The 26,989-nt window shown below is 40.9% G+C and overlaps 1 protein-coding gene and 1 long non-coding RNA gene across 2 annotated transcripts in view; one reads left to right on the top strand and one right to left on the bottom strand.

Moving 5' to 3' along the window:
- Positions 1-1,537: 1,537 nt before the first annotated feature.
- On the bottom strand, positions 1,538-5,494 carry LOC122761812. The gene is made up of 3 exons (XR_006358626.1): positions 5,423-5,494; positions 1,945-2,018; positions 1,538-1,619 (listed from the first exon to the last, which is right to left on the bottom strand). It is a non-coding gene; the product is annotated as an uncharacterized LOC122761812 (long non-coding RNA).
- Positions 5,495-5,751: 257 nt separating this feature from the next.
- The window catches only part of usp34 (ubiquitin specific peptidase 34), a 63,208-nt gene continuing 41,970 nt past the window's right edge, over positions 5,752-26,989 (top strand). Inside the window, exons 1-15 of the mRNA XM_044017060.1 lie at positions 5,752-5,835; positions 11,030-11,080; positions 14,498-14,647; positions 14,802-14,869; positions 18,480-18,672; positions 19,886-19,947; positions 20,383-20,464; positions 20,562-20,654; positions 21,615-21,740; positions 21,833-21,962; positions 22,502-22,632; positions 22,703-23,451; positions 24,858-25,072; positions 25,847-25,965; positions 26,861-26,988. Of these exons, the coding sequence (XP_043872995.1) occupies positions 5,752-5,835; positions 11,030-11,080; positions 14,498-14,647; positions 14,802-14,869; positions 18,480-18,672; positions 19,886-19,947; positions 20,383-20,464; positions 20,562-20,654; positions 21,615-21,740; positions 21,833-21,962; positions 22,502-22,632; positions 22,703-23,451; positions 24,858-25,072; positions 25,847-25,965; positions 26,861-26,988 (2,381 nt within the window). The remainder of the gene's footprint in view (positions 5,836-11,029; positions 11,081-14,497; positions 14,648-14,801; positions 14,870-18,479; positions 18,673-19,885; positions 19,948-20,382; positions 20,465-20,561; positions 20,655-21,614; positions 21,741-21,832; positions 21,963-22,501; positions 22,633-22,702; positions 23,452-24,857; positions 25,073-25,846; positions 25,966-26,860; position 26,989) is intronic.

The raw sequence follows: 26,989 nt of genomic DNA on the forward strand, positions 1-26,989 counted from the left end.
ACACACACACACACACACACACACACACACACACACACACACACACACACACACAGAGAGAGAGAAGGAAAAACAGATGAGAAATTATAGACTGGCATAAACACCAAGTACAGTCATGACACAGTGGCCATGAAGAATCAAGATTCAGGTCAGAGCAGGTATAGTAATGGCACGGCAGCCAAGCAAGAGAGAAAAACTGAACTTACCATTTGAAATTTGATCTAAACTAAAACGCAATCTAATTAAGATGGACATGCAGGGATGTCGGTGCTCCTCTTGACTGATGCTAGAAGGAAAGTACAGGTTAGTTCACTTACTGTGCATGGATGCGGAAGGCACCCATGTTTGCCTATGTAAAATGACTATACGCGCAATGCCAGACGTACAATAACACAAGTAGACCACGAAGGCGCGGGCACAGTTAGCGATCATGGCCTACTTGCATTAAGGAACGTATGGCAATACAAAGGCAATGGCAGGGCCGCCATCCTAAGCCAGGTACTGTGTTTGTAGATCACCAGGATCTACTTTAGCGTGCTAGGGCTAATGGTAGATTAATGGCCACGATGGAAAAGAGAAAAAAAAAAAGGCACAGCGGCCAAGACGTCTAAGCCTTGTGACAGAGTGTACAAGGCACAACATTAATTTTATTCCTACCATCTAGCTTTAACTGTACACCAACATCCATTTAAACCTCATTTAAGATCTGGTCCTCCAACATCACTATATTTTAGTGCTAAAGAAAACAGTTCAAGTTGATATTTGAGAGACGTTTTCATTAGTGAGGAAAGGCACGAGGAGGGCCAGGACAGATCGACACGGCGGCCGGAAGAGCGATGGCCCGCGGCCTGCGTGTCACTTACCGTCCTAAGAAACAGTTGGAAAGAAAAACAGGTTAAGGGCACAGTGGCGAGGGAAGAAAACGCATCCATAGAGAGGCGTGTTCTTACCTTTGCATGTAAATTGTCAGTGTGATTCAGTAGTTAGCTGTGGGCAGCTAGACTAGCAAGTCAGTTGCCGACACCTAAGTACCTTCACTTTCAAAAAACACAACACAAGTTTTCTTTTGTTTATTCCTACTCCTATTCCTATTCCTGCAAAAGAAATAAAAAAATATGGACTCACCCTTTGTAGACAGACCTAAAAAGGAAATGTTAGTGCATTATAACTTACCAAGCATCTACGCCCTTCAAGACACCTTATCTACTTTAATGTGAACTGCTGAACATAATCATATTCTCAGACCATCTTAACTATTCAATCCAGGCATCTGTCACACAAAACCGACTCATTCAGAGAGAGAATTTCAAACACTCCATCAGTCACCTCATTCTTTCAAATCACTCGCTCAGCAGTTCCACAAAAATATAACCAACGAGGACCAGATTTCCGACTACCCAATAAAGTGGACAGGAACATACAAAACCAACCTGTGGCAAATGCTCCATGTACAACCCTCAGCTATTTGACAGAAGGAAAGCAGGAGAATTGAAAGAACGTGGCCATGTTGGACAATGCAGAGAGATGTAGGCACAGCGGCCAAGAAAGAGTGGGGACACAGCGGCCACCCAGAATTAAATCATGAAACCTACTAATTGACGCTCTTCATGAAGATCAATCTGGGGGGAAAAAAACACAAACATAAAAATGTTAGAGTTCAGTCTCCAGCCTTGACAATGATCAAGTTCATACTGTTACAAGTGTAAAATAACTAGGTAAGGTGTTCTAGAATGTACAGTATTTGTATTTCACTTTCAGTGAAAACATTGCTGCCAGCACAGATTCTATTCAAACAGTAAATTAACATAATTACAAGTGATGTAGAATAAAAAGTATACGTGTGATTAAATTAATATGATATATTGCCATCAGTTAAATACATTATGAAAAATAGCCATAACATTTTCAATGATGTAGTAAATTATCTCTAAAGGTGTCACTCACCTTTTTTTGACAGCCTCAGGCTTTTGTATATGACGGGTACGACCAGGTCTCTGTGAGCAGGAAGCAGGTTGTTCCTTTAAAACAAAAAAAGTTTGTATTTTAATGACTACATAGTTTCATAGTTTAGAATTATAAAAGACATGTATAACCCTGAATCTGTTTTTAAACATTTAACCCTTAAGAGTTCCTTTAAAAAAACTTCCTATTTGTTCCGAACCGCAGAAAACGCCACCTTCCAAAACCTGCTGTAAAGATATTTTTTTTATATATTTTTTAAAATGAGCCAATCTTTTAAAGTTACTTCAGCCTGAAATATACATATCAAATCATGTTTGAGATTTTAACCCTTTTGTTTTCAAAAAAAAGTTTGTTTTCACAACTTCTCAAAAACTGCTGTAATTGTACATGTTAAGTTTTTTTCCATTTTGAAGTACTCAATCTTTTAAAACTACTTCAGCCTGAAATAAACATACCACATATTAATATTTGACATTTTAACCCTATAAAGGCCATAAAGTTTCACAATTTTTTTTTTAAATCGACAAAAAAAAAACCCACCAATCATTCCAAAATACATTCCAACGAATATTTGATTATTATTGTTATAAGGCCCTGATATGGGTCAAAGATTAGCAGAAACATTGCTTTTTATGCATTTTTAGTTTCTTATTCTAATTTAATCTTAGACTATAATGATTTTCACTACACCTGCTACTCCAAGGAAAAGACTTTTCTTTCCTACTAAATAATTACCCTTTGTTCCAAGATAAACAAATAAAAGAATAGTTTGAACCAGAAAAAAACATTTATTTTGCAGAGATGAACATTGAATGATGAACACTGAAGTATGAACATTGAATATGAAACATGGGGAAGTTAGGTGTGTTGTTGAAGTTGGGAAAAGGGCAAAAGATACAGATGGCTGATGGCAGATGGTGAGTGAGTGAGTAAGCATGTGTCTGTGTGAGTGAGAGAGTCCAGCTCAGGTGGAGCAGAGACTTCAAATGGACAGGCTGTGGTCTTTGCACGTAAACTCCCCACATTTGCAGCAGGTGCTGCCAACTCTGGTCTTTCTTTCAGTACAAAAATGGCCAGCTTCCTGTCCTCACATTTACTCATGAGAAAAGGGCCTGCAGCAGCACCCTGCAGATATGCAACCATTCCTGCAGCAGCTGATGAACAGGGAAGGCGCCCTCTCCTCTCCTCTCGTGAAAAGGGCCAGTGGCCACTAATTTATTCTGCTTCTGCAGGGGTTGGTGCCGACAACCTAACAAAAAAAAAAATAACACTCAAAATATATATATATAAAAAAAAGATGTATCCAAGTATTCTTTCTCATGACACACATTTATTTTATACCAAAAGTGCAAATTTGCAACAAAAAAAAACTACCTATAATTTAGAACATTAGAGTAACAATAAATAAATGTGTGTATAACTGATGCATAATGGCACCTACCTGATCAAGGTTATCGACACCTTTGCATCTGTTGTAATATTTGATGGGCTTTCTCTTCCTTTCAACGCTGGTTTCTGGAGTAGCACATTCTTGGCTCCTCAGGGGATGTAAGAGACCAGTGTGTGTATCTTCATAAAAGCATCATCTTCCTCCACTTCACACTCATCTTCAGATTAGTTGGAGTTAGACTACAGCTCGTCTGTTTCTACTTCATTCATTCATGATCATTTCCAAAGTCTCCTGTGTGGTGTAAAGTCTTTCCATCTCCAAAATAACTACTACACTACTGCTCATAATTATAACCATAGCTGCAGTGGACCTGCATATTAGAACTACCTAAGCAAGACTCACAACAAAGTCCAACTTTGTTTTGGTTCCTGCTGCTGAGGTATCTTTGAAGTGCTGAGAGGCTACTTGTTGTTTTTATTATTGAATAGGTTCATAATGCAGAGTTTGGTCTTCAAAGAAAAAATTCTTATGAAGTTGGCCATAAAAGACACTCACATTTTATAATACATACACCATTATCCAACATCAATAATGGAACACACTTATCATTTCAGTTACAAGAAATGTGTGCAGAAAACAGTGAAAATTTGCTGCATGATTTGAATGGGAAAAAGCAGCGTCAACTGGTGGACAAATATAAAAAATAAATTTAATGCTAGTAGTCCAACATGAAATCTCAACATAAAGAAATGCATTATTTCATGTTAAGACGAATGTGGGATGAAGAAAAGTATTTTCAATGGGGTGTTTTTTGGCCCTAGGAACAAATTAGGTAAGTTTGTTTTAAATCTGGCACTGCAGAAAAACTAACAATGCAACAAAATCAATGTTGCTGCCAATCATTGACCCATCTTAGGGCCTGAATGATAATAACCAAATACTCCTTGAATTGTATTTTTGGGTTTTTTTAGAAGGAAAAGTTGTGAAAAAAAACTGGCCTTTAAAGGGTTACATTTTCAAAAATATTAATATTTGATACATACATTTCAGGCTGAAGTAGCTTTACAAGACTGACTCGTTTAAAGTGGAAAAAATTACTATAATGTTTTTACAGCTGTTTCTTGGAAGGTGGCGTTTTCTGTCGTTAGGAACACATTAGGAATTCCTTGCATAGCTTAGCCATTTTAAGATAATTTAACGGAGATGACGGTTCTTAAGTTAACCAAAAATGAATATCCTCTGGAAAACTGAGCTGTATTCATTCAACACAGCCAAAATGGCTTAACAATTAAAAATAGAATGCCTGAAAAATGGCCTAGGAAGTCTTAAGGGTTAACATAAAAAAACAAATAAGTCTTTCCAGTGAAAAACTCAATAGTAATGCCATGAGTGGAACAGTGAGTTAACAGTGTTTTAGTCTTGTTTTGTCTATTTTGATAATGGATTGGTTTAAGTGTTTGAGTTTCAGATTTATTTTGTTAAATGTGAATACTTCCTTATTACTTTGCTCTATTCAAGCAATCATTGAAACCAAATAATTTAAGAATATAACTGAATTTAGAAACAGTGAACAACATTTAAGATTTTATGGACCAAACATGAAAATACTGTATAATAAAAACATTTAGTAATTATTACTTGTTTAAACTAAACAAGTAATATCCCTATTATAAAAGTATACGTATATCTCATGCCATTCTGTATCCTGAGTTTTAGTAGCCCCATATACTGATTTAACATAAATACCTTGGGTGTGTGTATGTATTCATTGCACCTTTCTGTTCTGTTTAATGTTATTTGAAGCCCATGGTTATAATTATTCATAAATACACGGTGTCATAATACCCACATCTCTGACGTTTATAACAAACCAAACCGTTAGAAAACGGGCAGAATATTGAGCAAGTCATGGTTATTTAAAAAGTCTATGTACCACTACAACATGTGTTATGGGTGAGCTGACTGTGGCAAGATGGCCGCCCTGTGCGGACGTTCGACACTCCGCCGTAAGACATGTACCTTTTATATGTCTATGCTCACCATTAAGATAACTTGACAAAAGTTACTCACCATTCTGGACGGGCCACCAATCTGGACCCGGTCGAACACGCCACCCTGGAGCGGCCTTGCTGCGTTTTTATACCGGAGCTGATACACGAACAGCTTTTCGGCGTCTGACGTCACGCCGCGGTAGTTTTCTCTTTTTTTTTCCTCTTCTTTTTTTTAAAGTTCCCTCCTTTTTTGAGGTTTTATGGCGGTTGGTGCATTACCGCCACAAGTTCCCTCCTCCCGGAACAGTTTCAGTAGTTAAGCAGCGGCACTTATTTCGTGTCTTCTTTTTTTTATTCAACCGCTCGTGCAGCTTCTCTTCAAAGTAGCATCACGGAATTGTTGGCTAGATGAAGATTAAAGAAGAGGAAGAGGAGGCGGAAGCAGTCAGCGGTCGTCAGCTGCTCGAAAAACACCTGCGTGAAGACGAGCAGGTGTGTGGCAGCCTCCTTTTTATGCCTTTTCGTCTTCTTCTTCTTCTTGTCTGAGGTTTTACCGCGGTTGGCAAATTTGGTGCGTTTGGTGATTTGGTGCATTACCGCCACCATCTGGTATGGAGTGTGGATCGAAATGTTGATCTAACTGAACTCTTTCAGGTTGTTCATATGTTTTGTAAAAAGACATGCCATGGAATGTAAAACAAAGGGAAACATTATGAGTTCTTGTTGTTTATTTTTATTTACAGTTATTATGCTATTATGTTACTGGTCAGGCCAACTTAAGATGAAACGGTGCTGCACGTGGGCCCCTGAACTAAAATGAGTTTGACACTCCTGATCTACAGAGTGGGATTTAAAGGGTATTTCAGGATTTTCAGGACACTTCACTTAGTCCTGAGCGTTGGATGAGACGACGGATGAGAGAACTTTGCACATGCAGTAATCTAAAGCTGCTGTCAGCAGCCGCTCAGCTTCACAGCAGCTGTGTCAGTGAATTCAGGTGCAGACAGGAGGATTTGGTTTCATTTGGACAGACTCAGACAAGCGGCTTCACCCTGTGTCCACTCTCTGCTTCCATGCTAAGTTACTCCGCTGGAATCCACATTCTCGCCTGATACTTTGATTAAAATCACCAATTTCATCAATTTCATCATAGCAACAAAACAACAGTCAGTCCATAAGACACACTCAGTTCACTGTCTACTGTATGTGTGAATATGAGTAAGTACTTCTTGGCTTCATGCTGTAATAATCTGCCAAACTATGAAAACAGTCTACTGGCTGTAGCTTCATATTTACTGTACAGACAGCAGAATGCTATTAATCATCTGAACTCAGACGTGAATGCGAGCATTTGCCAAAATGTATAATTACAATAGTTTAAGTGTCTGCATGTCAGACTGAAAATAAATTATTCACCATTTCTGCCTTTTATATATATATCTATATATATAGATATATATATATGTACTGTACACATATATTTATTTCTGTTTTCTTTGGGGCTGCTCATGCAAGAAATCCAGAAAATGATGTGTCAACAAACAGCGGGGAGACAAAGTTAATGGGAACAACAATGACAGATAATGACGGGAAAACAATCAGGAGACTCCAACCCCGGAGGAGTTTGTTTTTGAAACATTATTCTCAGTCTCTGTCACTCTGAGCTGGTAATAAGGCCAAAATGAAGAGGCTCGTGAGTCGCTCCCGAGCACAGCACATGAAATGGCGCAGGAGTGACGTTTGGCTGCATTGATTGGAGAAGTAATGTTACATGATTGTGTTGGGACAGACTGTGGCTGGGCTTTTTTTCACAGACAGCTGACAGCGAGCTGGCCTCTCTGCACTGCAGACTGATTAAACATGAAATGGTGCTGCTTTCAAGGACCTCCTCCTGCTTTTCTTGGTGACACCGCTCTTGAGCTGAATGAAGATGTCAGCCTGCAGCTCCAGATTGCGGGGTGTAGAGCTCCACCCGACATTAAGCTGCACATCCTCTGACTCCGCCAACTTCACAGGTAATCAGTGGAGAGCTGTCACTTATGTCACTTCTTCTTTTTCTTTTCTTTTTTACAGGAGTTTGCATAATGGTGGATTGGCAGCCAGAGACTCCAGGTAATAATATAAAAGCCCGAAAATGGGGGAAAGTTTGCACATGAAATAATGAGTGTTTATCCGGTGAGTGAGGCAACATACAGCAAAAGCTAATTAAGAACAATTCCATTTTAGTGGGCACAGACAGTTTTTCAGCAGAAGTCTTTTTTCCTTCAGAATTATTCACAGGAGGCGTTATTGATGATTCGCCACATTCGGCAATTTTCCCACCATTCTCCTCCTCCATTATTCATCCACCTCTACTTTTTTAATCTCCTGTGAGCTGACTCAGAACTCCACTCCCATTTTCAGACTGTACCTCCTGTACACTCGTGTCTGTAGCATTGATTAAATAGACCCCAGTGGGCTGGGGGATTACATTGGGGTCTATTTGAAATGGCATTTCTACAGTGTTTTTCCATTACTGAGGATACTATTGGAATTTAGATAAAACTGGGTCTGGGTAGGTTTTTGTTGATTTCTTGGTTCACATGGGGGTGCCTTTGCTGCAGTTTAACAATCACAGGCTTTGGTACGTCTGCTTCATTTTTGTCCTCACGTCCCTCATCAGTTTAGAGCGCAGCCAAGTGGACTCCCACAGGACGGCAGAGGAGAGGGTGAGGCACTGATGGAGGCAGAGAATGAGCGGCAACAATTGTTTTTCATCAGCCGAGATGGAGCAGGGACACAATCGGAGAGGACGGAGACAGATAACATGAAGAGGACAGAGACTTACAGACGCTGTTTCCGCCTCACAAACATATTTTGTGGTTTTCACTAATAGCTGACACTTTGCAGTCACAGCAGGTCAGTGGAGTTGTGTCAGGTCACTGTTGACTGTGGCATATACTGATATTGAGAAACAGGACACACAGGCTGCAGCTTTACCCACATCTATAAATCATTCATTAAAGACAAACCCTGACAGCTTTTTTTGGGGCTGTCTCCGTGATTTCACTCCTCTAATGTCCAGCTGAGTGGCATCTGCTGCACTCTGCAGCTGCTTTCTCACTTCCTCACTCAGGTGAAGTAATTGTCCTCAGATGGTTTTTGCCTCGTACAATTCTCATTCACAGGAAGGGGAAAAAAGGTGTCAGGTGCTCCGGAGAGTCCCAGCTTGGTTTGACACTCATTCCCGCCAAACATCCACAGTTCAGCAGAGTATTTCCTCGCCATAAACAACCTGCAAAGCCATGTGAGTCAGGCAGCAATATGCTCCACTTCAGGTTCTGCTCGAGCAAAGATGGCACACACGTGAATGCCCTCACATTCAAACACTATTATTTCATTTGTATGATGTCTAGTCACCACTAGCTTTGTTTTAGCAACGTTATAAAGTTGTATTTTCATCTGTGAGGGAGTTTATGTCAAATCGTGTGACCTGTGGCATTAGTAATAGAGTAATGTGAGTGAAAGTTGGTCGATTCATTAGCTTCCAGTGAGGTTTTTTTTACAGCAGCCATTTTTGACATGAAATAGGACCAATGACACTAATTAGGGTTCAGACAGAGACCTGCTATTGTTGAAGTGTAAATATGTGACACTTAGAACTATTAAAGCCACATGTTAGTTTCTGGTTTTAATACTTAAGAAATATATGTGTATATGTGTATATATATAGCCTATATTCCCTGTTTTTATGGTTAATTTCTGATAAATAGACAGAAGTAACTGTCTTATATTGTAATGTATTGATACATTATATAATAACAAGTAAAAACAGGGTTCAATAAAGAGTTAATTAATAATAAAACATTCTGTTTGAGCCAGAAGTTTCAAGTTTCGGATGTTCCTCGATGCAGACATATCAGATATATTGATCAATAACAAAAGTCTATTTGATCTCAACTGTATTGCAGACTGCGCTTGGAGAACATTTATGACTAATGAAAGAGAGACTTTGTGATAGTTGTGAATCCAGGTCCCTTTTTTCAGGAAAGAAGGACACACAGCTGCATGGTTTAACATATAAAATGGATATTAGTACAATTCACGGCATAAAAACATGTACACCTGTAGAAGAAAAGGTTAAATTGCAAAAACAACAACTATGCAACCTATCTTTTAACATGCAATTCTGTAACACTGTAAAACGTTGTCAGGGAAACTAAGAACAGAGCAGTTGAAATGTATTGTAATTATTTATTTAATTTATTTATTTGTTAATTAGGATTTGTTCTTAGGTAAGAACAGAACAGGATCTACACACATTCATAAACAACTGGTCTACAGCTGGTTAATTCTACAGTTGTGTTTTATAGTAGTGTTTACATTAGAGGGGCAACGGTAGCTCAGTGGCAGAGCGAGTCGTCTAAATGTAAGGTTGTGGGTTCAATTCCTGACTGCCACTGTTTCCTTGGGCGAGACACTTTAACCCCACGCTGCTCCTGACGGCAGCGTGTGTGTGCGTATGAAAAATGCATGATAGGAAAATGTGCCGCACATACAGTAGATGTGCTGTATGAATGTGTGAGTGGGTAAACTGTCGTGTAAGTGTGTGTAAGTGGTCATCAAGACTAGAAAAGCGCTATATAAATACAAACTATTTACCATTAGTATAATCTCTATCTTTCAAAAACATTAATGCCTCATAAATAAATAAACACACATACAATTCATTTCATGAATGTATCTGTACATTTCCAGATGATAACAAATGAACAGTAATGTGTTTTTTAAATTCCTCGTCGTTCTCTGTTGCTATGTCTCTGCTAAATAAAGAGGATATTGATAAATGAGGTCCATTGTCTGAAGTCGAGGACCTGAGAAAATTGCTGTTTGCAGTGGAAATGAATCTTACACTGGCTCCGGGGGAAACAACAAAAGAAAACAACAGATCACAGTTCAATGATACCTATGGTTTGTGCAGCTAATAATAATACATTTTCAATGTCTTTCCTCACAGGGCTTTAAAATAGTCGATGAACGTGTCACACGACACTTTTTGTTACTTTGTCACGAACAAACACGAACCACACAGAACAACTCTGAGGAGTTTATCTGCAAGTTTAAGTCTGTCCGAAACCTTCTTGAGGTCAGGGTGATGTCATGTGACCAGTGTGTGCATGCGCGTGAGGACCAGTAGTCCTTCATGGAGACCAAAACCTGGACCTAATGAGGCAGAACCACATTTCTGCTTAAGTTTAGGGCAAGTATTTGAACTGTGGTTAAGGTGTTGGGCATTAAGCAGTAATGGTGAAGGTTAGGGAGTGTGTGTGTGTGTGTGTGTGTGAGACAGAGAGAGAGAGCAGGACCAAACCTCAGGGACGATTGCAGGCTCCAAACCACTCACACGTCGCAGAAATGACTCCACAGCCTAATTTAAAGGTAGTGATGATGAGGATGAGCACTTGTCTGTGACTGTCTGTGACTGTGTGCTCTCTCTGAACCGTCCCTTCGTCCTCGTTCCTGCAATTGGTGGTGACACACACACACACACACACACACAGAGTGAGCGGCGTAATTACGCCAAGCGAAATTTGGTCTGGCGTGATGACACAGACAATATTACATCATGATGCAACCTGCCGTACATGCTTCAGTTTTCAGGATCAATCTCTAACATTACTGTGTGTGTGTGTGTGTTTGTTTTCAGGACATCTCTGCACATGAAAGCAACATCCTCGGCTCCTTCTGCGACATGAATGTAAGAAATCTGCTTCTTCTTGGTTTTTTATGTCAATTAACTGAAAACAACAGCAGGAAATAAATCACAAAAACACATGCTTCATTCTCAACAGCTGCAAAATAAATCAGTAGTGATAAATCAATTATTCATTCAATCATTTGATCATTGATTAATCAGTGAAGGCTTTTTTTAAATTAATTTAAACATGTTTCAGCTTCATAAATGTGTAATATTTCCTGTTTTTTTTTGCTCCATATAACAAAAATAAAACTATTTAATTTATAATATTTAGTGCATTTCACAAATTTAAAATCCAATACTATCCAAGAATTCCTTATATTGCCCGTTTCGCGATGCACAGACTGTATATAATGTAAATGAAAATCAGCAACAGCATTTGTTTATATTGTGACTTCAATATTGTGATGTTGTACCATGACTTTAAAATCATCACTTATCATTGTATCGTGACTTAATTATGGTGATACTATCGTATCTTGACTTAAATATCCTATAGTGACTTAAATATTGTGATAACATCTTATCGAAATGTACATATTAGGGATTCACCGATATGACTATTTCCGCCAATACCGATATCCGTTATTAATATTGCTGCTATGGCCGATAACCGATATCTACCGATATCGATATATGTTTTAAAAAAAAGTTTCTGAGATGATAAAAGTTTGTACAGAATGAAAATCATGCAAGCTGAATTTTTGAATGTCTTCCTTTATTTTCAAAACATGTTTTACCTCCAAATAACAAGGTCACATAAGACACAAGTAACCAACTACAAGTAAAGGTTTTTAGAAACCTTTACCACTTGTAGCAAGTGTGTAACTAAATTAAAGTAGTTTAAAAGTTTAACTCCCTCAACTCACTAAACTCCTGTGAGAAAGTTTGGATCATAAATTACAAACATGAACATAAATAAAAATAATACCCTGCCAAAGTTACTGATAAGGGCGTCTATACTGGGTACGTAAATAAAGTCAACAACCCTTCCTCCCGGCAACAACAACCGCGCCACTTCCCTTCACAATAAAACTACACAACAAATATGAGAAACAATACCTGACAAGCTCTACTAAGAGCTGCCATAATAAAAGAAAACATTTTTAAATACTTTATCAAACTTGCCAGTATTCATGGCAACCAGATATTTATTCAATTGCAAAACATCGGAAAAGTAGCGCCGACTTGGCAGGTTGTTGCGGGGTTCAATATGCGCTATCAACCGTCGGAACCCTCGGCTGGTCGTCAAGAGCAATCATTTCCATTACCTTGATCGTTATTGCCCTGGCCACTGTCTTCCTTTGGTTGAGTCCCAGCTGCACTGCTTTCTTTTTGTCTGCCGCCTAATGTTACTAGCGTTAGCTTCCTGCCGTTGTTTGTGTACTTCAGGGTGGCGGTTTTTCAAATGACATAATCAAATTTGTGGTATTGAATGTCTTGACGCGGAACCCTCCGCATTACCTCGACTTTGCAAGTGTTGCATAATGCTTTTTGCGTATCTTCTATTGACACCCTGAAAAATCGCCCACACCGCTGACATTCTCTCTCCTCAACACACACACACACACATCTTGTGCTGCGCTTGCGCCACTGACGCTGTCATATGCCCAAACAAATGCCGCATGGCCTCCCCTTCCCGACACACATACGCAAACAGCAATTAGACGGGTATAAACATCGGTTGTTAAAATCTGACGAACATCGGCCGATAACAATATTAATGCCGATATATCGTGCATCCCTAGTACATATAGTGCCTTACATATCGTATTGTGCCTTAAATATCGTTCTACTATCGTATCGTGACTTAAATATCGCATTGTGATTTAAATATCGTGATAACATCGTATCGTGATTTAAATATTGTGCCGTAAATATCAAATCACAATTTAAATATTGTATCGTGCCTTCAATATTGTATGATTTTAGATTATATGTATTGTATGATTTAAATATCACATTGTTATTTAAATGTCGTGCTTTAAATATCAAATCGTGGTTTAGATATCAAATTGTGATTTAAATATTGTATTGTGCCTTCAATATTGTATCGTGATAATATTGTATCATGCTTTCAATATTGGCCCTTAAATATCGAATTGTGATTTAAATAAAGTATTGTGCCTTCAATATCGTATCGTGCCTTCAATATCGTATCATGATTTATATCGTGATAATATTCTATCATGCTTTCAATATTGGCCCTTGAATATCGTATTGTGATTTAAATATCGTAAATCTGGTAAAATCATATAGTTATCGAGCCTTTAAAACTAAAGTCATCACAGATAGATACTTTGTCCCGATACGACGATGTACAAAATCTAACACCACACCTTGTCTCATGTCACCATATTGATATTATATCTATCTCTTGCCCAGCGCTAAATCCGATCCAGTGATTATTACTATTCCACTGATACTAATAATGATGCCACGTGTGGTATCAGCGCAGCCACAGACACAGTGTCCCTGTTCAGTCCTGTCTCACTGGGCACAACACATCATGTCATTGTTGTGTCCAGTATCGTTGTGTTTAGCTAAGAATTGTCAGCGTTTCCTTCCCTCTCACTGCTCATTGTTTGGGCGACGCCCACATTATGAGTGTGGAGCCTCACAAATGCTCGCAGCAGCAGCAGCAGCAGCAGTCTTTGTTTCCAGACAATGCTCAGAACAGGAACGTGCTGTCAAAAAAATCTGTGTTGAATGTGTTTATTGTAGTTTTGCGAGTGTGGAAAACTGCTTATACTCTGACAGCTCGACCTCTTCTTATAAGAGAAAGTTCAGGTTTTTCACCCATTTCATAAATTCATATTTTCATCACTGTATCTTGCTGTTGGACAGCCTTTATGTTTTTGATTCCACACCAAAGCCCATAGAGAAAAAAAATGATTTTGGCTGGTGGGGACACAGGAGCTGCTGGTCTACTGCTGCCTCGTGTGGTCACTTTGTGTTACCGAGCTAAGTCTAAATAAAATATTTCAAATGCCGAATTCACAAAATAAGACATTACAACTTAGTGATGGAGGCAGCAGTGGATCAACGTGTGTGTGTGTGTGTGTGTGTGTGTGTGTGTGTGTGTGTGTGTGTGTGTGGGCAGTGTGTGTGTGTGTGTGTGTGTGGTGTGTGTGTGTGTGTGTGTGTGTGTGTGTGTGTGTGTGTGTGTGTGTGTGTGTGTGTGTGTGTTAAAATCACTGATTTTCTCTATGAGGTTTGGTGTGGGAGAGCAAGTGGTTTACAAACTTCAGTTTCCTGTTGAAAGTCTGTCTCACAGTGAGATAAAGAACATGTGACGTCGATATTGTAAACCTAAACTGACGTGAGTGTTAAATGGTTTGAATCTAAAATTTTAAGCAGTTTGATCAGAGTTTAACGAGGCATATTCTTGTGTCCCGTCCCCTTTTCACTGACCAGGACGTGGAGGTGCCGCTGCACCTGCTGCGTTACGTGTGCTTGTTCTGCGGGAAGCACGGACTCTCCCTGATGAAGGAATGCTTTGAGTCGGGAACACCGGAGAGCCTCCCCTTCCCCATCGCCCACGCCTTCATCACCATCGTCTCAAACGTGAGTCCACTGATCACATGAGGACAAAAAACAAACTAAACCAAAAAAAAACGCCTGGTCGTGTCAGGATTTATGTCCTTAACACACGTCACCACGACGACAGTCAACAGAACCTTTAACAGTCCCCTCTGTTGACGTTTATCTCCGCCCACAGATCCGAATATGGCTGCACATCCCCGCGGTCATGCAGCACATCATACCTTTCCGCACCTACGTGATCCGGTGAGTTTACAATCCACAGCAGTCCGGGACATTTTCACTCACCTGCTCGCTGATTCTAATTTGATTTGTGTCTAAATATTATATTTAATGACTAATTGAAAGTTTTAAGCGCTAGAATTATACGGAAATCAACCCCTAAACTCAAGAAACATAGAAAAACATTGATTATTTGGGGGTTTTCAAAGTAAAAGTCAGTTCCTGTTGTCCAAACTAAAACACAACCCTGGAGTTTCACAATAAAAGTTTTAGCTTATGTGTGTCCACAATAAAACACAATCTCAAAATAAAATTCTATTATTTGTCCATACGAATGTTCTTATTGTATGTAATGTCAGATTTTAAGATTTTAAACACAAATCTGAAAAATCACATTATCTGAAAATCAACCCCCAAACCCAACACACACACACACACACACACTGTGGAACCAACAATATTAGTGATTATTACCTTGGGAGTTTTCAAAATAAGTGTCCCTTTGTTTGTCCAAACTAAAACACAGCTGTGCAGTTTTCAAAATAAAAGTAGCAGTTTGTCTGTCCATCCTTAAAAACTATTTTTCTTTTTGCCCACATGAAAACACAACAACATTGGTTTAATGACAAATGTTAAAGCCCACATAGACCGGAAGCTCCAATTAACGCTGCGTTTGTGTGTGTATCTGCGTCATTACCTCGTTTATGAAACCCTAAAGTTTCAGAACAAACACTTCAGCCACTGCTGAGAAAATAGTGTTATATTGTTTTCCTGGGCTCTGCGAAGCGGATCGGCACTTCCTTAATTTGATGATGTCATCAGAAATCCGCACCACTCCTCTCACCACTGTAGCGCCTCCTGGTGCGGGCACTAGTCCGGGCACATCCGGTTGCGTACATTCAACCGCAGAAGAAGAACTACGCTCGTAGCTGCTGAGATGCAGAGCATCCACCGTGCCAGAGGGGGAGCTGTGTATCTGAGAGCTGGCCTATCTATTACGTCACTTCCAGGTACCTGGCCAATCACAGGACAGTGGGAAAGCTCTCGTTGGCTGGCCAATCACAACACAGTCCACATTCTGGGGGTGTGGTTTTGGTCTGAAACGACGAGAGCGTCAGTGAGGAGATATTTTGATCGGCTCGTTTGCAGCGATTAGGAGGTTTTTAATCATGAAAACAAGTTCATATATATATAAGTAGACCTCCATAACTGTGATACAAGCATTCTATGTCACTTTTAAGTTTTTAAACACAATAATAATGAAAATCAACACACATAGTGATTATTACCAAAATAAAAGTGTTGATTTCTGTTTGTCCACACTTAAACTCAAGCCTGGAGTTTTCAAACTAAAAGAGTCAGTTTACGTCTGTCCACCCATGAGCTCAGAGGAGCTTCATGATGCGTTCAAGAAACCTGTGAATTTCATCACTTCATTAAACCCACTGCTTGCTGCTGCCACCTTGTGGTAATAGTTACACAACGAATGAGGTTGTCATTGGAGTATATAGATTTAATAAATGCAGTTGTGTCTTTAATGTTGCGTATAGTTATATGGGGAATCTTACACAGGAAAATATACGGGGCGGGGACGGATATCTGGTCAAGGCACTGCTGGCAGCCAGCAAGAAAACCATAACTATGGCTTGGTACAAAACAGACCCATGTACAAAAGAACAATGGCTGGTGGTAGTAGAAGAAATATTTGACATGGAAAGGCTCACACACATATTGAGGCTTCAGGAGGCGAGATTTGAGTCACGATGGGAAAAGTGGGTAAAGTATAGGGGAAACCTGAATGAAGCAATGAATTAGGAAGGCTAAAATCAGACCACAATGTTACACTACAATTAAAGAAGGGAGCTCACCTTGTTGATACTTACAATTGATTGATTTATTTGTTTTTTTACTGTCTTTTGAAGTGTCTTTCTTTTTCTTTATTGCATAAACATTCTTTAATTTAACATGGTCATAAATACCCTAATTTGTATGCAAAATTTTCAATAAAAATTTGAGTGATAAAAAAAATGTTACGAATATAACAGATGGATTTTTCATAAAGCAAAAATAGTGAGAGAGACATTCTCTCTCTCTGTACCTCACTCGTTCACTCTCTCTCCCACCATGCGAGTTGCTAGGTAGAGGTTCTGTTGCCGTGGCAACAGTTGCCAGGCCTCCACATGATCAGCCTCTCCTCACATGACCCTTGGAGGAGGCATGGTGGTCATGTGACACAGGCCGCCTCCTCCTGGAGTCCCCTAAAGATTTTTAAAGGAACATTTCCTCAACACTCTTCTAGAGATTTCAAAATAAAAAAAAACACACATTTATGTTCATCCATAATTACGGAGCCCCTAAAGGGACATCGAAAAAAAAATAAAAAATTAAATGTTTCTCGTGCTCACGTGAAAGTATCTCGTGCTCACATGAAAGTATCTCGTGAGCACCAGAAAGTATCTCGTGCTCACATGAAAGTATCTCGTGAGCACCAGAAAGTATCTCGTGCTCACATGAAAGTATCTCGTGCGCACATGAAAGTATCTCGTGCGCACCAGAAAGTATTGCATGCGCGCATGATGATCCGCTGGCTCAGATATCGCAGTCATTAGATTAAGCTTCATCACAGAGTGTTGATAAATGAACATAATAAATACTTTTAATAAATATATATATATATATATATATATATATATATATATATATATATATATATATAATTTTCTCATTTTAAATAGTTAATTTATTAATTTATTTTTATAGAAATATACAGTACCATGTGGAAAATAGATATATTACAGCAGTGCAGTGTATGTATATGTATGTCCACAGGAGGATTGTGGGGGGTGCTGTGCCAATCTCAGCTGACATTCAAAGTCAAACTAAATAAAACAATAATATACAAACTTTCAATCTGTTACGTCAAAACGTTTACATTAATAACAAAATAACGGGTCAACAACAAATCTATCCAGATACATTCTGGTGCGCACGAGATACTTTCATGTGAGCACGAGATACTTTCTGGTGCGGTGCTCACCAGAAACGTTGAATTTTTTTTTTTTCAATGTCCCTTTAGGGGCTCCGTACATAATGGAGGATGACCCTGGAGTTTTCACAATAAAAGCAAAAGCAAATAATCAATATAAAAGTCTCAAATTCTGTTCGTCCACACAAAAACACAATCCTGTAGTTTTCAAAATAAAAGTACCAAATTATGTTTGTCCACACTAAAACGAAAATCCCACTGTTTCAAAGTAAGAGTTTCAACTTATTTTTTCCCACACTAAAACCTGACCTTATAGTTTTCAAAATAAAAGTCTTAGTTTGTTTTCCACAATAAAACCCAACCTAGGCATTTTCTCAATAAAAGTCTGTTTCCATTTGTCCGTACTAAAACAAAACGGCAACAAGAACTGTTTTCAAATTAAGAGTCTCAAATTCTGTTTGTCCACAAAAACACGACCCTGCAGTTTTCACAATAAAGTTAAATTCAACATTTGACAAAATAAAACGGAGACAGCAGCATTTCCATAAGTCTCAGTGTCCTGGTTTTTCGAAGCCTCACAGTGTGTCTCTCACAGACACAGCAGTTAGTTGGACCCTAATCAAAGTGTGGACGCTGTCTTGCCTGCAGGTATCTGTGTAAACTGTCGGACCAGGAACTGCGGCAGAGCGCGGCGCGTAACATGGCCGACCTGATGTGGAGCACTGTGAAGGAGCCGCTGGACAGCGCGCTGTGCTTCGACAAGGAGAGCCTGGACCTCGCTTTCAAATACTTCATGTCGCCGACGCTCACCATGAGGCTGGCCGGTCTCAGCCAAATCACGGTGAGTTGTGGCACAGGCGCGTCTGACCTCGGCGTGGCGGGCTGGGGCGGAGTTTAAGGCTCCTCCACAGCTGCGTCAAACATATGTTTTTCTCTCTTCTCTTTTTCTTTGCTCGTAAAACCTTACACACGGCAGCAGCTGCAGGTTCTTCTCCCTCTGGAGCTTTTAACTGATGAGAATTAAAGGGATAGTTGAGGGTTTTGAAAGGGTGGTCACGTGACCTGCTCACCCGTTTGTGAAATTCACTTTAAATGCATCTTTTTCAAGTTTTTAATTGTCGCTTTCTAAAACTCAGGAATTTTCACTGTGAAAGTCGTAGTTTTTTTGTTGTAAGAGCCACATTTTTTATGGTCTTACTGCAAAGAGCCACATCACACACACACACACACAGGAACATCCTCCCATCCCTTCCTCTCACACACACACACAGACCTCTGCTCAGCCAGATTAATTGTAAATCACACAACAACGACAGGACACAATGGTTTGCCATTTCGTTCAACAAAAAAAAACAAAAAAACTCTCTCGCCCATGTTTGCGTTTGATATTGAACCAAGGCCAACATACGTACACATAGACATGATTTGATATGAACGTAAGTGCCACATGAAACTAGGCAAAGGGCCGCATGCGGCTCGGGAGCCCTGGGTTGGCCAGGCTTGCAGTAGAAGTTAATGTCGTTGTGATTTGCACTTCTCGGCCACCGTAACCAGTAGATCAACAACAACTGTGTGTGTGATCTGATTTTCTCTATGGACTTTGGTGTGAGAGAGTGAGTGGTTTACAAACTTCAGTCTCCTGTTGGAAAAGTCTGTCTCGCAGTGAAATAAAGACACACACACACACACACACTCTCCCACACCAAACCCCACAGAGAAAATCAGTGATTTTAACATCTCACACACAGTTGTTGATCCACTGCTGCCTCCATCATTAAGTTCTAATGTCTTATTTTAGTGAATTTAGTGTTTGAAATTCTTCATTCACATTGACCTCAGTGACACAAAGTGACCACACGAGGCAGCAGTCCCTATGAGCTAAAATCACTGATTTTCTCTCTGGACTTCGGTGTGGGAGAGTGAGTGGCTGAGAGACACATGCACATGTGTCATAATCAGACTATGTTCTGCAACATGTGAAGGAAAACTGGTGTAATTCTAGTATGAATAAATCATGTATTTTCTCATCGTGTGTGTGTGTGTGTGTGTTTCAGAATCAGCTCCACACATTCAATGACGTCTGCAACAACGAGTCGCTGGTGTCCGACACAGAAACGTAAGTGGGATCACACATCAGTACAAAGTTCCAAACTGTAAAAAACTGAACTGAATGCTCAATTTTACTGTGAAACAAGTGAGACAAAAGTCCAATTCATAGGTGTTTTATATGTTTATATATATATATATATATATATATATATATATATATATATATATATATATATATATATATATATATGGCGTGAGTGGTGGCCATCTCGGAATCCAGTGTTGGGGTTCGTGAGGCTGCGAAATTGGAGTTGGCTTGTGGAGCAGGTGGAACATTTCCTCTCCGACTTCACACTACAGCCTGAATACACCATTAGTCGTACATTTGTGTACTCTTTCACACCAGTTGTGTAAAATCCTACGATCCCTTGGCCTCGTGTCACTGTTAACCCCTGTTCATCTTCACTGGCTGTTCTTGAACTCCTCGCTCTCCTGCTTCCAGGTCCATAGCAAAGGAACTTGCTGATTGGTTGATCCACAATAATGTGGTCGAGCACATATTTGGACCTAATTTGCACATTGAGGTGAGACGACGGTGACGCAGACTGACAGTGTTGATTTTACTTCATCTCCTCCTCGTGCAGCCAGCCTGACTCGTGTGTGTGTGTGTGTGTGTTCCAGATCATTAAGCAGTGCCAAGTGATCCTGAACTTCTTGGCTGCAGAAGGCCGACTCAGCACGCAGCATGTGGACTGTATCTGGGCGGCAGCTCAGGTAAGACGGGACACATTTATGGTGTTTCTCCACTGCACAGCTCGACTCTACTTGGTTTTTCTGCTTCTCCATCAGTGATAGTTCCTTTTATTTAGTTCCTGCTCTGACGAGGTTCAAATGTGATGTCTACGGACTGCAGGCCTCTGATTGGTCAGAGAGCGTCATCACTGGAGAGTCAACAATGTCCAACTGTAGATCAAAGTTAAAAATAGTTAAAAATGGTGAAAACATTGATCAAATGTGTTTTCTCAGAGGAGTCTGGTGGATTTATGAGTCGATACGTTCTGGTTCGATCTAAAATTCTAAAAAGTCGACTTTTTGCCGCGTTACTTTCTTACAGTCTTTGGTTAGTTTGATTTTATATGGAGGAATGTACCAAGTGCTAATGGGGGTGTTTTCAGAGCACCCCTGTTCCATAGATCACAGCGTTACTTCAGAGAACACTCCCCTTGGTTTGAGTATTTTGGATTAGCCCAACCCACTGGAGACAGAAAGACTATAGAACGTTATTTAATGTTGAGCTACAGTCAGTCGTCCTCTAACATCCATGTCAAAGACGTCACAGTGTGGCAGCATTTTATAAAAAAAAGATGATGATAAAAAAAGTCAAATGCAAAGTTTGCCAGCAACAGTTTTCATATCACAGCTCGACTACAAACATATCATATAAAAACAGTAAGCTAACTTGTCTGCGTTACGTTGCTCTGTCCATTGTGAGTACATGATCAAATCAGAATTGGCATATTTCACTGATTGTAATAATCATTGATTCATTTTATAACTGCAGGCACACATGTTCAGTGTCTGTGTATTCCACTCAGTAACAGTATTCGACACCATCAGATCTGTGTGTGTGTGTGTGTGTCTCTCTGTGCAGGGGGCGGAGCCAGCTGCTGCTCCCTGGATGTAGATATAGGTTGTTTAAGTACGAATATGTCTGTTTTGTGTGTTTCCTTTTAGCTGAAACACTGTAGCCGCTACATCCACGACCTTTTTCCTTCGCTCATCAAAAACCTGGATCCAGTGCCTCTACGCCACGTCCTCAACCTGGTGTCAGGTCTGCACCCCAGTGCCCACACGGAGCAGGTAAAGAGCACACTGTGGACTCTGTGAGATGTTGAGCTCTGCTGCAGTGACGCCTCATGTCCCCCCCCTCATGTTCCCTGTCTCGTCCTCAGACTCTGTACTTGGCCTCCCTGCTCATCAAAGCGCTGTGGAACAACGCACTGGCAGCAAAGGCCCAACACTCCAAACAAAGCTCCTTTGCTTCGCTGCTCAACACCAACATTCCCATGGGCAACAAGAAAGGTCAGTGTGGGACACATGTCCAACACAAGGCCCGCGGCCCACATCCCGCCCACCATACAACTGTATTTAGCCCACGATATAATAATATGTCATGTCTTTCCTGCTCCTCCATTTCTGCTGTTGTTTTTAGATTTATTTTTCATATATGAGATTCAACTTTGTCATTACTCAAATACAATATATATGTATATATGTGTGTGTGTGTGTGTGTGTGTATATATATATATATATACACACATATGTATATACAGTATGTATGTGTGTGTGTATATGTGTATATATGTATGTATATATATATATATATATATATATATATATATATATATATATATATATATGTGTATGTGTGTGTGTGTGTGTGTGTGTATATATATATATGTGTGTGTATATACATACATATATATACATATATACTTAACCCTCACAGGGAGGAGGTGGTGACTGTAGTTTGAGGCTTGTTGGTGTGGCAGGTTTGATGTTCCTCCTCTGTCCAGTCCTGGGTCCTGGTTCTCAGTCCGTCTGCTCTCCTCTGCCCTCAGGCTCACCGGCAGCCAGTCCAGACAGCAGTGACAACAGCGACACGCAGCACAGCGGAGGCAGCGACATGGAGATGGACGAGCAGATGATGAGCGGCAGTAAGAGGAGCCAGCAGAGGCTGTCAGACACAGAGGTACGGAAGAAGCACAGAGCTGCAGCTCCACATCTTCGGGGATTCTAATGTGTGTGTGTTGTTTGTTCAGGAGTCGATGCAGGGCAGCTCTGATGAGACGGCGAACAGCGTGGAGGAAGGCAGCAGCGGCCCGGGCAGCAGCAGCGGCCGCAGCGAGGCCTCCAGCAACGAGGCGGCGTCCAGCCGGGCCAGCCAGTCGGCCGGGAGTCCCGGCAGCGAGATGCACTCCGACGACATGGCGGACAGCGAGGCCTTAAAGGAGGAGGAGGAGGACGATGATGAGGAAGACGACGACGAGGAGGACGACGAAGACGAAGAAGACGAGGACGAGAGGAACCGCTCGGCCACCAAGGGCGGACAACAGAAAGACCCCCGCGAGCAGGAGTCGAGGAAAAGGAAGGCCGGGGAGGCGCTCGGTGAAGGGTCGAGTCAGGGGGCAGGGCCCAGTGGCACAGGGGGAGGTGCTAAACCCCAAAAAGCTCAGCCCTTTAACCCAGACACTTCTGCCGCCATGGTCACGGCCGCGTCGGCGTCTTTAGAGGGTCGCATGAGGATGTTAGACGCGTGTTCGGCATCGTCTTCCGCTCGGCCCGAGGGGGCAGAGCCACAGCTGCAGCAGGTGCAGCAGACAACAGACATTGGCCCCCAGCAGATGATGCAGGGGCCGCAGGAGCCGCCCTGCCTGCCACGGCCCGGGGACTTCCTGGGAGACGCCATGGGCAGCGAGCTTTTCAACTGCAGACGCTTCATTGGTCCCCAGCACCACCACCACCATCATCATCATCATCACCACCATCATCATCCTCATCATCATGAAGGGTGAGGCCACTGCTCCGCCCCCTTGTTCAGGTTTCACAAACTCTTAGTTACAAAACAACCTGGAAATATAGAAGAGAACTGGATTCTACCTTTAGATTTTATTGCTCATCGTAAAATAAAAAACACAATAATCAATACAGTGAAATATGGCAGTATGTAGCGTGGTGATATTAAATCACTTTTTAGCAGATAGTTTTTTTCACTGAAAACATTAAAGGGGACATATAATGCAAAATCAACTTTTTAATCGTTTTAATACTTATATTTGGGACTCTGGAGGCCCTACCAGTCGCCAAAGTGTGAAAAACGAAGACTCAGTCATGTTTTCGTGGCCCCCCTTAGTGTAAGTATAGGCGATAAAACACTCAATGTTGAATTCCCTGCGCCCACCGCACCGCAAATGTTACCACCCACCAGTAAGTTTACTTGGAGAGCTCCACCTTAGCTCCACCTTGTCCCTATAAAATGCGAAAGTGCAGGCGAGGGAGGAAGAGCGGTATTATGTCAACGCGGAGGGACAAATGTGCTGTTGGTGGCTGCACAGTGGAGCACAGTGTTTTACAGAGGATTTTATATATGAAGCTAATGTGCCGGATAAAGTCAGCAAACGTGTGTTCGTGTGTTCGCACCACTTCACATCAGACTGCGGCCAGCGGGCGCCGTGTTTAGTCAGTGACTGTATTTCACCGACGTACAAACACACACATTTTTAGGAAAAGGTTAAATAGAGCTCATAACTGACACGTCCTGTTGCAGTCTGCATACTACAACTTCTTCCGTAGTTTCCTCTTGTTCAGAGTCGGACACTGGTTAAAACATATATGGTTGAACCGCAATGTTTCTTCCACCAACCATGTTCTTCCCACTGTTCACGTTCAACTGTTGTCATGGTAGCGTGAGCGTGCCAGCGTCGACACACCCCCTGAATGAAGTGGGTGTGTGTTTACCTGTGTCTCGTTTGCATGTAAAAGGATCAGATGGTTTTGACAGGGTTATTGAACTGCTATGGTGCTTCATCCTTATGGTATTTTGATTACAGCCATGTCACAGACATGTTCATTAGGACACCAGGGAACTCGTTTAACTTGGAGAAATAGGGTATAATATGTCCCCTTTAAACCTTTTTGTGAATCAGTTTCAGTCCACTAGGTGGTGCCAAGAGCTAATTTCCAAATTTGATCAATAGTTTCTGGACTAAACCAGTATTCAGGTTAATGTTGTAATGATACAGAGAAACAGTAACATTTACAAAACAAAATGATGTGAGTTAATGAATAAAATCACAAAATGTTGTAATGTTACCAAAAATAACGTTGGCTGTTATGTTAGCTGTAGATACTGTAAACATTAATTTCTCCTCTGTCTTTCTGCCTGTCTGTCTGTCTGTCTGTCTGTCTGTCTGTCAGTGCGATGGTGGAGGACATGCTGAGCGCAGACGACGTGAGCTGCAGCAGCTCGCAGGTCAGCGCCAAGTCAGAGAAGAACATGGCCGACTTTGACGGGGAGGAGTCAGGCTGTGAGGAGGAGCTGGTCCAGATCAACTCCCACGCCGAGCTCAGCTCCCACCTGCAGCAGCACCTCCCCAACCTGGCCTCCATCTACCACGAGCACCTGGTGCAAGGTGAGCTGCTGCACTCGCCACAGTCACACAACAAATAAACAAACAAACCACAGCTGTATTTTTGGCAATAAGATAATAAAACGACGATTAATCCTTAAATATGTTCAAAGTTCTTAAAAATGCCACAGACACAGTAAAGTAGATATAAACCAGACTTGCTATTGTTTACAGTCCTGAGCTGAAGACGACAATGTAAAAATATTACATTTTGAAAAGGGTGCCCCCTGGTGGTGATAGAAAACTTATTTTACATCGTATCCACCTCAAATTTGGTGAACTCACTAAAATTATTTAAAATTATAATTATAGATCATTTGTGCTGAATATCGCGATCTAACGAATAAAAAACACCCCACAGTATATAGTCGTTAAGTTAGCTTCATGCTAACGTCTATGGCAAAATGCATTCATATGCTAACGGTTGCCTTAGGCTGCAATCACAAATTTTATTTCATAACTGTTGTGAGTTTGCACACTACTGTTATTTGAAACGTGCTTGTAAATCTTAGAGCAGAGGTCAGGAAAAGTCGGCCCAGACCCAATAACATATTTAGAGCTTGCTTAAACTTAAGTTTACGTCAGACACAGTCTTTAAAAACAACAATCAAGTGGTTGAAAATAAAGAAGTCATGTTTTCTCAGGCTGCATGATGAAAAGAAGCGACACAACTTTCATCCCCAAACCTTTTCTGATGTCTAATATGCCGATACAAAGATGGAAGGTTTTCCCGTCGCACCCTGTAAATGTGTGTGTGTTCATGTTCATGTGCTGCAGGTCCAGCTGTTCATAAGCACCAGTACTCCAGCGGCCACGCAGTGACCGACATCAACCTGGACAACGTTTGTAAGAAGGGCAACACTCTGCTGTGGGACCTGGTGCAGGACGAGGACGCGGTACGAGTCGTCCTGGTCGTCTTCTGTCGTTAGCTGCGCGCGACCTTGTCTTTATCTTAAATTATGAGAGTCATGATAACAAAGAGGCCGCCTGGATGAATGTAGATTTCATGGCTATAGAATTGTCATAAAAATGTTCAGTGAGACACGTCGCTGAAGCTCTTCTGTGATTGGACAAAGTAATGACAAGTATCTGGGCCCAAAGCTCTCGCCCTCCATCCATCTTCTACCGCTTTATCCTCCACATGAGGGTCACGGAGGGTCGTGGAAGGCGGAGTCACACCCCGGACAGATTGCCAGTCCATAGTTTTTTTCAAACAAGTCCAGTCGTCCACAGCTAATCCAGAAGATTTGTCCATAAAATGTCTGAAAATGTGATGATGATTTCAAACCAAAACATTTGAATGATTTTTTTGTTATATGGAGCAAAGAAACTAGAAAATATTCACATTTAAGAAGCTGAAAAATAAGAGAAACTGGTTCTAGTCATTCCAAAGACGGCTTAAAAAAGCTCCTTAGAACAAATAAATCATTAAAACTGAAATCATTTTGAGGTTTGGGAAACACTGATCAACATTTCATGGACTAAACAATAAACTGATGATGAAAATGATTATTTGCTGCCATAATTCAAATATTTTGTACTAATTTGGACCTGGATGACTAAACACCATGACTAGATCACAGTTTTTCACCTGGAAAACTTGGTTTATTTGAGCTTAAAAATAATTTCTAGCACATTTAAAAACAACTGAGTTGACCTGAACAGTGCTGTACGTCGCATAAACGCTGAAAACGGACAGGATGACAGGATGTGAAACAGTGTAAACTCAAAGAAATGGCATAAAAATGAGGTGAAAACAAAGTGAATGAAATGATAATGGTGTGTGTTTAGATCCACCTGTCTGAGGGTTTGATCAACGAGGCGGAGAAGCTGCTGTGTTCGCTCGTCTGCTGGTTCACCGACAGACAGATACGAATGCGCTTCATCGAGGGTTGCCTTGACAACCTGGCTCACCACAGG

The sequence above is a fragment of the Solea senegalensis genome, unplaced genomic scaffold (genome assembly GCF_019176455.1).
Source record: "Solea senegalensis isolate Sse05_10M unplaced genomic scaffold, IFAPA_SoseM_1 scf7180000015033, whole genome shotgun sequence".
Classification (NCBI taxonomy): Eukaryota; Metazoa; Chordata; class Actinopteri; order Pleuronectiformes; family Soleidae; genus Solea; species Solea senegalensis.